The sequence below is a fragment of the Salvelinus fontinalis genome, chromosome 1, assembly GCF_029448725.1.
Source record: "Salvelinus fontinalis isolate EN_2023a chromosome 1, ASM2944872v1, whole genome shotgun sequence".
NCBI lineage: Eukaryota > Metazoa > Chordata > Actinopteri > Salmoniformes > Salmonidae > Salvelinus > Salvelinus fontinalis.
In genome coordinates, this window is record NC_074665.1 from 97,207,092 (window position 1) to 97,223,300 (window position 16,209).

The 16,209-nt window shown below is 43.8% G+C and overlaps 1 protein-coding gene across 4 annotated transcripts in view; it reads left to right on the forward strand.

The window, feature by feature from the left end:
• LOC129864794 (ABC transporter G family member 23-like) overlaps nt 1–16,209 on the forward strand; it is a 65,738-nt gene that overhangs the window by 38,717 nt on the left and 10,812 nt on the right. For all 4 annotated transcript variants that reach the window (XM_055937087.1, XM_055937098.1, XM_055937103.1 and 1 more), the window contains exons 8-17: nt 789–969; nt 2,434–2,530; nt 2,839–3,007; nt 4,677–4,777; nt 9,770–9,840; nt 10,242–10,291; nt 12,132–12,188; nt 12,620–12,690; nt 13,598–13,686; nt 14,829–14,932. In XM_055937087.1, coding sequence (XP_055793062.1) covers nt 789–969; nt 2,434–2,530; nt 2,839–3,007; nt 4,677–4,777; nt 9,770–9,840; nt 10,242–10,291; nt 12,132–12,188; nt 12,620–12,690; nt 13,598–13,686; nt 14,829–14,932 — 990 coding nt within the window. The remainder of the gene's footprint in view (nt 1–788; nt 970–2,433; nt 2,531–2,838; nt 3,008–4,676; nt 4,778–9,769; nt 9,841–10,241; nt 10,292–12,131; nt 12,189–12,619; nt 12,691–13,597; nt 13,687–14,828; nt 14,933–16,209) is intronic.

Consider the following 16,209-nt stretch of genomic DNA (forward strand, 5'->3'; position numbering starts at 1 on the left):
AACAGTAACCCTTTATCATCACTAGACAACAGTAGCCCTTCATCACCACTAGACAACAGTCCTGCTAACAGTAACCCTTTATCACCACTAGACAACAATCCTGCTAACAGTAACCCTTCATCACCACTAGACAACAGTCCTGCTAACAGTAACCCTTCATCACCACTAGACAACAGTAACCCTTCATCACCACTAGACAACAGTCCTGCTAACAGTAACCCTTTATCACCACTAGACAACAGTAAACCTTCATCACCACTAGACAACAGTAGCCCTTCATCACCACTAGACAACAGTCCTGCTAACAGTAACCCTTTATCAACACTAGACAACAGTAAACCTTCATCACCACTAGACAACGGTCCTGTTAACAGTAACCCTTCATCACCACTAGACAACAGTCCTGCTAACAGTAACCCTTCATCACCACTAGACAACAGTCCTGTTAACAGTAACCCTTCATCACCACTAGACAACAGTCCTGCTAACAGTAACCCTTCATCACCACTAGACAACAGTCCTGCTAACAGTAACCCTTCATCACCACTAGACAACAGTCCTGCAGGCATTAGCCCTACATTGACCCTATTGCTTCCTACCATCCAATCACTGCAGACTTTGGAGAAAGCTTTCCTACAGCTGTGTGAGACATCTGACTGTGTTGACTGCTTTCTGTGTTGACTGCTTTCTGTGTTGACCACTGATCATATAAACCCTTGACTGTGTTATCTGTGTGTTCAATTGACTGTGTTGTCTATCTCCTCTACTGCCCCATCCACCCACTGCAGACCCTGGAGAAAGCTTTCCTGCAGCTGTGTGAGACCTCAGACCAGGTGGGCTCCAAACACAGCACCTCCCCTCTGGGCGGGGTACTAGAGAGCAGCCAATCATTCGAGAGTGGCCGGGAAGAGAGTCAACCAATCCTGGGAGCCGGACCGGAACCTGTAGAAGAGCTTCCCAAATACTCAGGTAAATGTAGGGTTGTATGGACACTACACTGTATATACTCAGGTAAATGTAGGGTTGTATAGACACTACACTGTATATACTCAGGTAAATGTAGGGTTGTGTGGACACTACACTGTATATACTCAGGTAAATGTAGGGTTGCATGGACACTATACTGTATACTCAGGTAAATGTAGGGTTGTATGGACACTACACTGTATACTCAGGTAAATGTAGGGTTGTATGGACACTACACTGTATATACTCAGGTAAATGTAGGGTTGTATGGACACTACACTGTATACTCAGGTAAATGTAGGGTTGTATGGACACTACACTGTATACTCAGGTAAATGTAGGGTTGTATGGACACTACACTGTATATACTCAGGTAAATGTAGGGTTGTATGGACACTACACTGTATATACTCAGGTAAATGTAGGGTTGTATGGCCACTACACTGGATATACTCAGGTAAATGTAGGGTTGTATGGACACTACACTGTATATACTCAGGTAAATGTAGGGTTGTATGGACACTACACTGTATATACTCAGGTAAATGTAGGGTTGTATGGACACCACACTATATATACTCAGGTAAATGTAGGGTTGTGTGGACACTACACTGTATATACTCAGGTAAATGTAGGGTTGTATGGACACTACACTGTATATACTCAGGTAAATGTAGGGTTGTATGGACACTACACTGTATACTCAGGTAAATGTAGGGTTGTATGGACACTACACTGTATATACTCAGGTAAATGTAGGGTTGTGTGGACACTACACTGTATATACTCAGGTAAATGTAGGGTTGTATGGACACTACACTGTATATACTCAGGTAAATGTAGGGTTGTATGGACACTACACTGTATATACTCAGGTAAACGTAGGGTTGTGTGGACACTACACTGTATATACTCAGGTAAATGTAGGGTTGTATGGACACTACACTGTATATACTCAGGTAAATGTAGGGTTGTATGGACACTACACTGTATATACTCAGGTAAATGTAGGGTTGTGTGGACACTACACTGTATATACTCAGGTAAATGTAGGGTTGTATAGACACTACACTGTATATACTCAGGTAAATGTAGGGTTGTATGGACACTATACTGTATATACTCAGGTAAATGTAGGGTTGTATGGACACTACACTGTATATACTCAGGTAAATGTACGGTTGTATGGACACTACACTGTATATACTCAGGTAAATGTAGGGTTGTATGGACACTACACTGTATATACTCAGGTAAATGTAGGGTTGTATGGACACTACACTGTAGACGAACATTGCTGAACATTGCTGAACATTGCTGCTTAAACTGTGTGTATGTGTGTGTGTGTGTGTGTGTGTGTGTGTGTGTGTGTGTGTGTGTGTGTGTGTGTGTGTGTGTGTGTGTGTGTGTGTGTGTGTGTGTGTGTGTGTGTGTGTGTGTGTGTGTGTGTGTGTTGTGTGTGTGTAGCGGACTGGAAGGTACGAGTCAGGCATGTGATGCCAAAGTGGAGGAACATCGCAGCTCTGATGATTAAGACCATGGTGCGGATGAAGAGAATGCCAGGGTGAGGATGATGATGGTGATGGTGATAGTGATTTTGGTGGTGGTGATGATGAAGGGGGGTGATGGTGGTGAGGATTATGATGGTGGTGGTGGTGGGGGGGTGATGAAGGGTAGTAGTGCTAATGGTAGTGGTGGTGATGATAATGAAGGGTGATGGTGTTTATGAGGATGATAACAATTATAATGATGGTGAGGATGATAATGAGGATGATGAGGAGGAGGCAGAGGATGATGACGAAGAGGAGTAGTAGTAGAATGAGCATGAAAGATTTCCAATAGTATTTGACCCAGCGTCTGGTATCTGTCCAGGTCCCTGTGTTTCCAGTTCCTGCTGCCAGTCATCCAGATCTCTCTGATGTGTCTGTGTATCGGAGGAGACCCCAAAGAAATACAGGTGGCTGTGGTCAACAATGAGACCTCCTCCAGCTCCTTCAGCCAATCCCTGCTCTCCTTCCTGGACAACTCCAGCGTGCAACAGGTACTGGACCAATCAACTGGGTGGCATTCATTATTGCATACCGTAGCAAAGCATTTTGCCACGGAAAAGGAAAAACAAGCGTTTCTTATTGGACAAGTTCAGGTTGTCCCTCCCTGTTTCAGTCTGGAGGCAAACTAAATGTCTGTTTGTTCGGTATTATGGGGTCAGACAGAGTTTGTTGTGGAGAGGAGGGGCACGACCTAAAAGAGGAAGTAACAAGAGTTTCACTCTACACTCACTACCTGTTTACCTCTAGGAAGCTGGTTTCACTTCTGCGCTGCTCTTTATCCAAGAACACGTTCATGTGCTGTGTGTCTGTACAGAAACAAGCCAAGCAAAAGCACTTTCAGAGCGACCTCCATAATTCACCTTTAAAAGGTGTGTTTTGTTATTACAGTACGGTGAAACAGTTTGAGTATCTACCACACTGTCCTCCTGGTCAAAATCCAGTGAGCAAAATGATGTCTAAAAGACGTATAGAGTACCACATTATGAGTCATAATACCCATAAAACCTAGCTGTTAAACAGGGAATTGGTTCCAATCATTTTCCCACCATTCATTTATTATCAAAGGGGATTTCAGAAACAATTAAAATAAGGGCTGTGTTTCGTGTATTCTTACCCTGGCGTGACGTTTTGATAACCGTGTAAATCTCTTTAGGACTTTAAAAAAAAATTGAACCTTTATTTGAACAAGGTGCATTTTATCAATACATTCGTCTTGGATTTTTCTTTTGTTGTTGTTGTTGTTTTGACTGTGATATGTGATTGTTTATCTACATTAGTTGAATGCTCTGACTGAAAGTCTCTCTGGATAAGAGCGTCTGCTGAATTACCAAAATATAAATCTGTAAATGTGTCACGATCGTCTAAGTGAGGAGACCAAAGCGCAGCGTGATGTGAATCCATCTTCCTTTTAATAAACGAAGAACACTTAAACAAACTATACAAAAGACCGTGACGCTAATGAAAACGAGTGCAGACATGCAACATCAACATAAAAATAACCCACCAACTAAACTGGAAAATGGCAACCTAAATAGGATCCCCAATCAGAGACAACGATAAACAACTGCCTCTGATTGGGAACCAATCTAGGCCACCATAGACCTACATATGTATAGACTAACTACACACACCTAGACATACATAAACCCTATACAATACCAAAACCCCATAGATATATAAAACCCCTAGACAAGAGAAAAAACAAACATGTCACCCTCGTCACACCCTGATCCAACCAAAATAATAAAGAAAACAAAGATAACTAAGGTCAGGGCGTGACAAAATGAATGTTATTCTAATGAGCTCCGCCCCCAAATAAAGACCACATTTGGTTGGTCCGAACCGGACCAAATCTTAACCAATCATAATGTCTGTTTCACAAGTCTGGACAGTACAGTAGAGTACACTTTTTTGGGACCAAATTGAGGCTGGACCGGATGTCTTTGGACGTTGAAATTAAGGCCGGTACAGAGGTGACCAGAAAACGTTGTCTGTGGTCGTTGAAATCAAAGCCAGGGCGGACGGACCAAATTTCAACATCAATGGACAAAGGCATTGGACCGTGCTCACTGGGAAGTAGTCCACTAGATGGAGGAATAGGGTGTAATTTAAGACCTAGTTATAGTCACTAATGGTGTCCCCTGTCCCTCCCTGCCCTAGGTGAACCTGTCCCACGCCGAGGCTTTTGCAGGGGCCTATAACGGAGAGTACTGGGGCGTCATCGGGTTTGGAAAGAATTTTACCAGCTACCTGACCAAGAGGTGAGTCCTACCTCTGGACCTGTCTCTTGTCTTGTCTCATCTTCTCACCTTGTTTTTCTGTTCTCTTCTCCCCTTCACTCTAAAACACTGTCAATAACCAGGTTTCCTTCCACAGGTCATACATATACATTTATATTATTTAAATCCTGACATTTGTGATGAAAACAGTTAGCAGACAGATAATTTTGTCATTCGACATGGTAGGACCTTTTTGTGTCTGTAAAATGCACAAATATTGATATAATAACCATCATATCGAAGTCAACTTGAAGTCACACGATGACATGTTGTGTGGTCCTCCCACTACGACTCAGGAAACCATACAGTTTATTAGACTACAGATGAAACATGTTGTGTGGTCCTCCCACTACGACTCAGGAAACCATACAGTTTATTAGACTACAGATGAAACATGTTGTGTGGTCCTCCCACTACGACTCAGGAAACCATACAGTTTATTAGACTACAGATGAAACATGTTGTGTGGTCCTCCCACTACGACTCAGGAAACCATACAGTTTATTAGACTACAGATGAAACATGTTGTGTGGTCCTCCCACTACGACTCAGGAAACCATGCAGTTTATTAGACTACAGATGAAACATGTTGTGTGGTCCTCCCACTACGACTCAGGAAACCATGCAGTTTATTAGACTACAGATGAAACATGTTGTGTGGTCCTCCCACTACGACTCAGGAAACCATACAGTTTATTAGACTACAGATGAAACATGTTGTGTGGTCCTCCCACTACGACTCAGGAAACCATGCAGTTTATTAGACTACAGATGAAACATGTTGTGTGGTCCTCCCACTACGTCCTCCCACTACGACCCAGGAAACCATGCAGTTTATTAGACTACAGGTGAAACATGTTGTGTGGTCCTCCCACTACGACTCAGGAAACCATGCAGTTTATTAGACTACAGATGAAACATGTTGTGTGGTCCTCCCACTACGTCCTCCCACTACGACTCAGGAAACCATGCAGTTTATTAGACTACAGATGAAACATGTTGTGTGGTCCTCCCACTACGACTCAGGAAACCATGCAGTTTATTAGACTACAGATGAAACATGTTGTGTGGTCCTCCCACTACGTCCTCCCACTACGACTCAGGAAACCATGCAGTTTATTAGGCTACAGATGAAACATGTTGTGTGGTCCTCCCACTACGTCCTCCCACTACGACTCAGGAAACCATACAGTTTATTAGACTACAGATGAAACATGTTGTGTGGTCCTCCCACTACGACTCAGGAAACCATGCAGTTTATTAGACTACAGATGAAACATGTTATGTGGTCCTCCCACTACGACTCAGGAAACCATACAGTTTATTAGGCTACAGATGAAACATGTTGTGTGGTCCTCCCACTACGACTCAGGAAACCATGCAGTTTATTAGACTACAGATGAAACATGTTGTGTGGTCCTCCCACTACGACTCAGGAAACCATGCAGTTTATTAGACTACAGATGAAACATGTTGTGTGGTCCTCCCACTACGACTCAGGAAACCATGCAGTTTATTAGACTACAGATGAAACATGTTGTGTGGTCCTCCCACTACGACTCAGGAAACCATACAGTTTATTAGACTACAGATGAAACATGTTGTGTGGTCCTCCCACTACGACTCAGGAAACCATGCAGTTTATTAGACTACAGATGAAACATGTTGTGTGGTCCTCCCACTACGACTCAGGAAACCATGCAGTTTATTAGTCTACAGATGAAACATGATGTGTGGTCCTCCCACTACGTCCTCCCACTACGACCCAGGAAACCATGCAGTTTATTAGACTACAGATGAAACATGTTGTGTGGTCCTCCCACTACGACTCAGGAAACCATGCAGTTTATTAGTCTACAGATGAAACATGATGTGTGGTCCTCCCACTACGTCCTCCCACTACGACCCAGGAAACCATGCAGTTTATTAGACTACAGATGAAACATGTTGTGTGGTCCTCCCACTACGACTCAGGTTTTCCCACACAGTTTTCCCACACAGCCTACCCACACAGCCTACCCGCACAGCCTACCCACACAGCCTACCCACACAGTTTTCCCACACAGCCTACCCACACAGCCTACCCACACAGCCTACCCGCACAGCCTACCCGCACAGCCTACCCGCACAGCCTACCCGCACAGCCTACCCGCACAGCCTACCCACACTGTATCTGTGAGCTGTTGCCTAGAGCGCACCTGCCAGGACCAGATTAGACACATTTGCGATTTAACTCAACAGTTTCTGTGACAAAACTATGCGATGGAAACACATTGAACTTCACAAGATTTTATTTCGATACATGGAAACTAGGTCATCATGGACTGACTTTCATCCCCAACAAGTCCGTTTGGTGGAATCACACCACTTGTGGGAGATATTAACTTCTTTATACGGATTTTAGGATTATTCACATGACGATCTGTCGCCAATTGGACGTAAACCGAGCTATTGACTTGTAATGCTGTTGGTTAAGTCCACCATTATAAAACCAAGGTGTAAACAGAGCTATTGACTTGTAATGCTGTTGGTTAAGTCCACCATTATAAAACCAAGGTGTAAACAGAGCTATTGACTTGTAATGCTGTTGGTTAAGTCCACCATTATAAAACCAAGGTGTAAACAGAGCTATTGACTTGTAATGCTGTTGGTTAAGTCCACCATTATAAAACCAAGGTCATTGTCCAGATTCTTCTCAATGGAAACATGTGCATCTTCAAGTGGCAAATGTGACTGACAAAAAGCATTCCGTTGGATAACATGGATACAAAACATGACAAAGCAAAAACAGGTTTTTAGAAATGTTTGCAAGTTTATAAATGTAAAAAACGGATACCATATTTACATAGGTATTCAGACCCTTTTTGCTATGAGACTCAAAATTTAACTCGGGTGCATCCTGTTTCCATTGATCATCCTTGAGATGTTTCTACAACTTGATTGGAGTCCACCTGGTGTAAATTCAATTGATTGGACATGATTTGGAAAGGAACACATCTGTCTATATAAGGTCCCACAGTTGACAGTGCATGTCAGAGGAAAAACCAAGCCATGACACAGGATGGTGTTGAGGCACAGATCTGGGGAAGGACACCAAAACATTTCTGCAGCATTGAAGGTCCCCAAGAACACAATGGCCTCCATCATTCTTAAATGGAAGAAGTTTGGAACCACAAATACTCTTCCTAGAGCTGGCTGCCTGGCCAAACTGAGCAATCGGGGGAGAAGGGCCTTGGTCAGAGAGGTGACCAAGAACCTGATGGTCACTCTGACAGAGCTCGAGAGTTCCTCTGTGGAGAGGGGAGAACTTTCCGGGACAATCATCTCTGCATCATTCCCCCAATCAGGCCTTTGTGGTAGAGTGGCCAGACGGAAGCCAACCCTCAGTAAAAGGCACATGACAGCCCACTTTCAGTTTCCCAAAAGGCACCTAAAGAACTCTCAGACAATGAGAAACAAGATTCTCCGGACTGATGAAACCAAGATTGAACTCTTTGGCCTGAATGCCAAGCGTCTCATCTGGAGGAAACCTAGCACCATCCCTACGGTGAAGCATGGTGGTGGCAGCATCATGTCTTTCAGCGGCAGGGACTGGGAGACTAGTCAGGATTGAGGGAAAGATGAACGGAGCAAAGTACAGAGAAATCCTTGATGAAAACCTGCTCCAGAGCGCTCAGGACATCAGACTGTGGCGACGGTTCACCTTCCAACAGGACAACGACCCTAAGCACACAGCCATTTGCAAAAATGTGTGTTTTTGCTTTGTCATTATGGGGTATTGTGAGTAGATTGATGTGGGGAAAAAATATTTAATCAATTTTACGATAAGGCTGTAACTTAACAACATGTGGAAAAAGAGAAGGGGTCTGAATACATTCCCAATGCACTGTATTCCAGGAAGGCATGTAATGTTGCCAAGCAATAAAGTACTCATGTCTGTTCTGTGGTGTGTGTTGTGTTATACAGGATCCTTACTGTATCATGTCTCTGTGGTGTGTTGTGTTATACAGGATCCTTACTGTATCATGTCTCTGTGGTGTGTGTTGTATTATACAGGATCCTTACTGTATCATGTCTCTGTGGTGTGTGTTGTATTATACAGGATCCTTACTGTATCATGTCTCTGTGGTGTGTGTTGTGTTATACAGGATCCTTACTGTATCATGTCTCTGTGGTGTGTGTTGTATTATACAGGATCCTTACTGTATCATGTCTCTGTGGTGTGTGTTGTATTATACAGGATCCTTACTGTATCATGTCTCTGTGGTGTGTGTTGTATTATACAGGATCCTTACTGTATCATGTCTCTGTGGTGTGTGTTGTATTATACAGGATCCTTACTGTATCATGTCTCTGTGGTGTGTGTTGTATTATACAGGATCCTTACTGTATCATGTCTCTGTGGTGTGTGTTGTATTATACAGGATCCTTACTGTATCATGTCTCTGTGGTGTGTGTTGTATTATACAGGATCCTTACTGTATCATGTCTCTGTGGTGTGTGTTGTATTATACAGGATCCTTACTGTATCATGTCTCTGTGGTGTGTTGTGTTATACAGGATCCTTACTGTATCATGTCTCTGTGGTGTGTGTTGTACTATACAGGATCCTTACTGTATCATGTCTCTGTGGTGTGTGTTGTGTTATACAGGATCCTTACTGTATCATGTCTCTGTGGTGTGTGTTGTATTATACAGGATCCTTACTGTATCATGTCTCTGTGGTGTGTGTTGTATTATACAGGATCCTTACTGTATCATGTCTCTGTGGTGTGTGTTGTATTATACAGGATCCTTACTGTATCATGTCTCTGTGGTGTGTGTTGTATTATACAGGATCCTTACTGTATCATGTCTCTGTGGTGTGTGTTGTGTTATACAGGATCCTTACTGTATCATGTCTCTGTGGTGTGTGTTGTATTATACAGGATCCTTACTGTATCATGTCTCTGTGGTGTGTGTTGTGTTATACAGGATGGTCCAGCGCCAGGTCTCTAAGGAGGTAGTGGATGGAGGTTCGGTACACGTCTGGTTGGACCTGACCAGTAAGCTTTCACTCCGCAGTCTGTTGGCGTGTGACAATGTGTGAAAGAATTCACCCTCAGAGAGACTAGAGTAGAATTAGAATACAATACAATACAATACAATACAATACAATACAATACAATACAATACAATACAATACAATACAATACAATACAATGGAATAGAATAGATACGTTGTCTGTGAAAATGGCCACTAGGTGGTAGTGTAACTGTGTGGGTCTTCTGAATGATGGTTTATCTCCCAAATGATGGAGATTGGAAAAGGCATTTTAATGATGATTAATCTTGAGACATTTTTTCTATGTTTATTAAATTGATCAATCAAAAGTGTTTTTTCAAGCGATAATAGACTTGATAATGATGCCATTGTTTTCACCTCGTAGTGTGTTTTTGTCACCAGATCAACAGATCGCCATGATGCTTCAGAAGAAACTAGCCGATGCCTTTGAGGTACAACCAGAGTTCCCTGTGGTTTCCTCCCTGCAGATCTACCTGCTCTTTCTTCAATGTGAACGTAGACTTATTGGCGCCGTCTGGCTTTCAAAACCTTATACAGATGATATCTTTATCTAGTGTAATACACACTGACTGCATGGCAGCAGGGTCTTTCTCTCCTCGTATCTTTATCTAGTGTAATACACACTGACTGCATGGCAGCAGGGTCTTTCTCTCTTCTCCTCATCTGGACTGATCTAAAAACACCATGGATGAAAGTAACAAGGCAAATCAATGCCTGCTGGAAACGCTTTCAACCTGTCCAGTTCTTTTTTACATCAGTCCAGATTAATGAAACGTGACGAGGTGAGGAAGTAGCTTGTTCAGACTGTTGAGATGCAGCCCAGCTGTTGAAGTAGCTTGTTCAGACTGTTGAGATGCAGCCCAGCTGTTGAAGTAGCTTGTTCAGACTGTTGAGATGCAGCCCAGCTGTTGTAGTAGCTTGTTCAGACTGTTGAGATGCAGCCCAGCTGTTGAAGTAGCTTGTTCAGACTGTTGAGATGCAGCCCAGCTGTTGAAGTAGCTTGTTCAGACTGTTGAGATGCAGCCCAGCTGTTGAAGTAGCTTGTTCAGACTGTTGAGATGCAGCCCAGCTGTTAATGTAGCTTGTTCAGACTGTTGAGATGCAGCCCAGCTGTTGAAGTAGCTTGTTCAGACTGTTGAGATGCAGCCCAGCTGTTAATGTAGCTTGTTCAGACTGTTGAGATGCAGCCCAGCTGTTGAAGTAGCTTGTTCAGACTGTTGAGATGCAGCCCAGCTGTTGAAGTAGCTTGTTCAGACTGTTGAGATGCAGCCCAGCTGTTGAAGTAGCTTGTTCAGACTGTTGAGATGCAGCCCAGCTGTTGAAGTAGCTTGTTCAGACTGTTGAGATGCAGCCCAGCTGTTGAGGTAGCTTGTTCAGACTGTTGAGATGCAGCCCAGCTGTTGAAGTAGCTTGGTCATACTGTTGAGATGCAGCCCAGCTGTTGAAGTAGCTTGTTCAGACTGTTGAGATGCAGCCCAGCTGTTAATGTAGCTTGTTCAGACTGTTGAGATGCAGCCCAGCTGTTGAAGTAGCTTGTTCAGACTGTTGAGATGCAGCCCAGCTGTTGAAGTAGCTTGTTCAGACTGTTGAGATGCAGCCCAGCTGTTAATGTAGCTTGTTCAGACTGTTGAGATGCAGCCCAGCTGTTGAAGTAGCTTGTTCAGACTGTTGAGATGCAGCCCAGCTGTTGAAGTAGCTTGTTCAGACTGTTGAGATGCAGCCCAGCTGTTAATGTAGCTTGTTCAGACTGTTGAGATGCAGCCCAGCTGTTGAAGTAGCTTGTTCAGACTGTTGAGATGCAGCCCAGCTGTTGAAGTAGCTTGTTCAGACTGTTGAGATGCAGCCCAGCTGTTGAAGTAGCTTGTTCAGACTGTTGAGGTGCAGCCCAGCTGTTGAAGTAGCTTGTTCAGACTGTTGAGATGCAGCCCAGCTGTTGAAGTAGCTTGTTCAGACTGTTGAGATGCAGCCCAGCTGTTGAAGTAGCTTGTTCAGACTGTTGAGATGCAGCCCAGCTGTTGAAGTAGCTTGTTCAGACTGTTGAGATGCAGCCCAGCTGTTGAAGTAGCTTGTTCAGACTGTTGAGATGCAGCCCAGCTGTTGAAGTAGCTTGTTCAGACTGTTGAGATGCAGCCCAGCTGTTGAAGTAGCTTGTTCAGACTGTTGAGATGCAGCCCAGCTGTTGAAGTAGCTTGTTCAGACTGTTGAGATGCAGCCCAGCTGTTGATAAAGATACATCCAGTAGTGAAGTGAAACATTCTGTTCCCTCCTCAGGACTTCGTCCAGTATAAGATGGGGAGCATGTCTTACCTGGTCTCTCTTCCTGTCAAGGTAGGACAACAATAAACCCTTAAAACCCTGACTGCACCCTTAAAGGCACCCTATTCCCATAAGGCTCTGGTCAAAAGTAGTGCACTATGTAGGGAATAGGGTGCTATTTGGGGATCACACTCTGTTGATAGTATTTTGCCATCCACATCCACTAGCCTTGATGCTAACCTGGCTTCCTTATGCTATAGCAACATGTTGTTGTCTTGCCAAGACCATTGATTCTGACGAGGGCCATTGACGGCCGAAACGTCATGATTTTAACTCAAATTAGATTAAAAATTACGTTTTTAAATGTGAGCGAGAGTCGCACCTATTCCTTCTGAAGGACTGTGATGTAGCCTGCATTATTGAATGTATAACCGTGTATACACGGTGTACTGGGAGGAAAATATTCAACTGACTATTTCTCTTTGTCCCGTATCTCTTTCCAGTTTGAGGAGCCCATCTATGGCAGCATGGACTCAGACTTCACCACGTTTGTGACACCAGGAGCCGTTCTGAGGTAGAGATTCAGTCTGAACCTAGTCAGCTTTACTGAGACAAAGATGATAATCTGTTAAGAGACTGTATGTCTTATGGTTTCCCTCCTCGTAGAGATTCAGTCTGAACCTAGTCAGCTTTACTGAGACAAAGATGATAATCTGTTAAGATACTGTATGTCTTATGGTTTCCCTCCTCGTAGAGGTTCAGTCTGAACCTAGTCAGCTTTACTGAGACAAAGATGATAATCTGTTAAAATACTGTATGTCTTATGGTTTCCCTCCTGGTAGAGATTCAGTCTGAACATAGTCAGCTTTACTGAGACAAAGATGATAATCTGTTAAAATACTGTATGTCTTATGGTTTCCCTCCTCGTAGAGATTCAGTCTGAACCTAGTCAGTTTTACTGAGACAAAGATGATAATCTGTTAAGATACTGTATGTCTTATGGTTTCCCTCCTCGTAGAGATTCAGTCTGAACATAGTCAGCTTTACTGAGACAAAGATGATAATCTGTTAAGATACTGTATGTCTTATGGTTTCCCTCCTGGTAGAGATTCAGTCTGAACCTAGTCAGCTTTACTGAGACAAAGATGTAGTTCTCTCTTTATCCTCTCTTTTCCTCCTTTCCTTGTCTCTCCTATTTCCCTATCCCTTCTCTCTCTCCCCCTCCCTTCTCTCTCTCCCCTCCCTTCTCTCTCTCCCCCTCCCTTCTCTCTCTCCCCTCCCTTCTCTCTCTCCCCCTCCCTTCTCTCTCTCCCCTCCCTTCTCTCTCTCCCCCTCCCTTCTCTCTCTCCCCCCTCCCTTCTCTCTCTCCCCTCCCTTCTGCGCGCTCTCCCCCTCCTCCCTCTCACCCTCCTTTCTCTATCCCACCCTCCCTTCTCTCTCTCCCCCTCCCTTGTCCCTCATTCTCCCCTCTCTCTACACAGCATCACTTTCTACCTGGCAGTGGGCTTGACGGCTCTGTCCTTCGTGATAGAGAGGAAGGAGGGACTAATGGACAGGTGCTGGGTTGCAGGTAAGAGGTCAAAGTTCATTAAGTGGATAACGATCTGTTCCAAATGGCACCCTATATCCTATTTAGTGCACTACTGTTGACGAGGGCCCAAGTGTCCCCAATGCCACCCTGTTCTCTATATAGCGCACCGGTCAAAAGTAATGCACTATATAACCCAGGGATATTCAACTCTTACCCTACTGGTTTTCTGTTCTACCTGATCATTAATATCAGCCACCTGGTGTCCCAGGTCTAAAAATGTCCCTCATCAGAGGGGAACAATGACAAAACACAGTGGAACTGGCTTGGATATAGGGAATATGGTTCCATTTGTAATGCATTGTTTGGGGTCATTATCTATGTAGTGACCAGTACAGACCACTAGGGGGAGGTGGATTATCCTGACCAATAATCAGAAGATCTGGTTAAATCACCATGGGCCAGTTTGTCAGAACATTAAATGATCTTCTCCCCACCTTACTCTTCCTTTTCTCCTGTCCCACTATTCTCTCCCTCTCTCTCTCCCTTTTTCCTCTCTCCTCTATTTCACTCTCGCTCTCCCTCTCTCTCTCTCTCCCTTTCTCCTCTCTCCTCTATTTCACTCTCCTCTCCCTCTCTCTCTCTCTCCCTTTCTCCTCTCTCTCTCCTTCGTTCTCTCTCTCTGTCTCCTCTCTCTCTCTCCCTTTCTCCTCTCTCCTCTATTTCACTCTCCCTCTCTCCCTCTCTCTCTCTCCCTCCCTTTCTCCTCCTCTATTTCACTCTCTCCTTCGTTCTCTCTCTCTGTCTCCTCTCTCTCTCTCCCTTTCTCCTCTCCTCTATTTCACTCTCTCTCTCCCTCTCTCTCTCTCTCTCTCTCTCCCTTTCTCCTCTCTCTCTCTCTCTCTCCCTTTCTCCTCTCTCCTCTATTTCACTCTCTCCTTCGTTCTCTCTCTCCCTCCCTTTCTCCTCTCCTCTATTTCACTCTCCTTCGTTCTCTCTCTCTCCCTCCCTCCCTTTCTCCTCTCCTCTATTTCACTCTCCTTCGTTCTCTCTCTCTCCCTCCCTCCCTTTCTCCTCTCCTCTATTTCACTCTCTCTCTCCCTTTCTCCTCTCTCTCCCTCCCTCCCTTTCTCCTCTCCTCTATTTCACTCTCTCCTTCATTCTCTCTCTCTCTCTCTCTCCAGGTGTTAGTTCGTTGGAGACTGTGCTGGCCCATCTCATCTCCCAGCTGTTTGTCATCAGCATCCAGGTCATTCTACTACTGCTCTTAATGCTGCTCGTCTTCAAGGTAACACACACACACACGTAGACACACACCCATACACACACACACACACACACACACACACACACACACACACACACACACACACACACACACACACACACACACACACACACACACACACACACACACAAGCACACAGACACACAGACACACACACACATACACAGCAGCCTCCATCCGTCTTCATCAGCAAGGCTTATCATGACTCCTGAATGATTGAACATCCCTGTCTCATGTTCACATCCCTATTCCACTGGTGTTGTACACACACTGAGCACCATGGTGTGACTGTGGAGAAGTACAGTGGGGCAAAAAAGTATTTAGTCAGCCACCAATTGTGCAAGTTCTCCCACTTAAAGGCCTGTAATTTTCATCATAGGTACGTACACTTCAACTATGACAGACAAAATGAGGGAAAAAAATCCAGAAAATCATTGTAGGATTTTTAATGAATTTACTTGCAAATTATGGTGGAAAATAAGTATTTGGTCAATAACAAAAGTTTATCTCAATACTTTGTTATATACCCTTTGTTGGCAATGATAGAGGTCAAACGTTTTCTGTAAGTCTTCACAAGGTTTTCACACACTGTCGCTGGTATTTTGGCCCATTCCTCCATGCAGATCTCCTCTAGAGCAGTGATGTTTGGAGTGTTAGGGAATATGGGTGATAGTCAGGCAGAGATGTTGACTTGTAATGCAGAGTTGACTTCAAAAGCTCCTCTGTGACTGCAGAATCCGAGTTCTGGCTTGACTACTACAATACTACACGGTACGGTACACTGCACTACCTTATGTAGTGGTGCCACACCTCCATCTAGTGGTCACTTGGTGACATTACTGCACTGATACTGTAAATTGAGAAATAATTCAGAAAAGGGGGAAGCAGGTCAAGTTTAATTAGTAAAATGTTAAAGGGACGTTCTGCGTTTTCCACATGTGTTTTATTTATAAATGAATGATAAACACCCATGTCTTTTTGAAGAATATAAATCCTCTTAAGGATCAATGTCACGCTTCTCCTTTATAGCATGATACTGTATTTATTCTATATAACGTTGCAATAATTTATAGCTTTTAAATAGGCACATTCTTTTCTCCTCTACCCTGGAATTGTTTATATTTTTTTTACCATAAACCTCAATATAATCTGGCAGCGTAATTACATTTAAAAACGTTTCTTCAACAGTGTGTTAGAAAAATGAAAGATTTGAACCGAGGTCTGGATCGGTCAACAGAAGAATAGAAACTTCAGACTCCATTGATTGTCAATAGGCA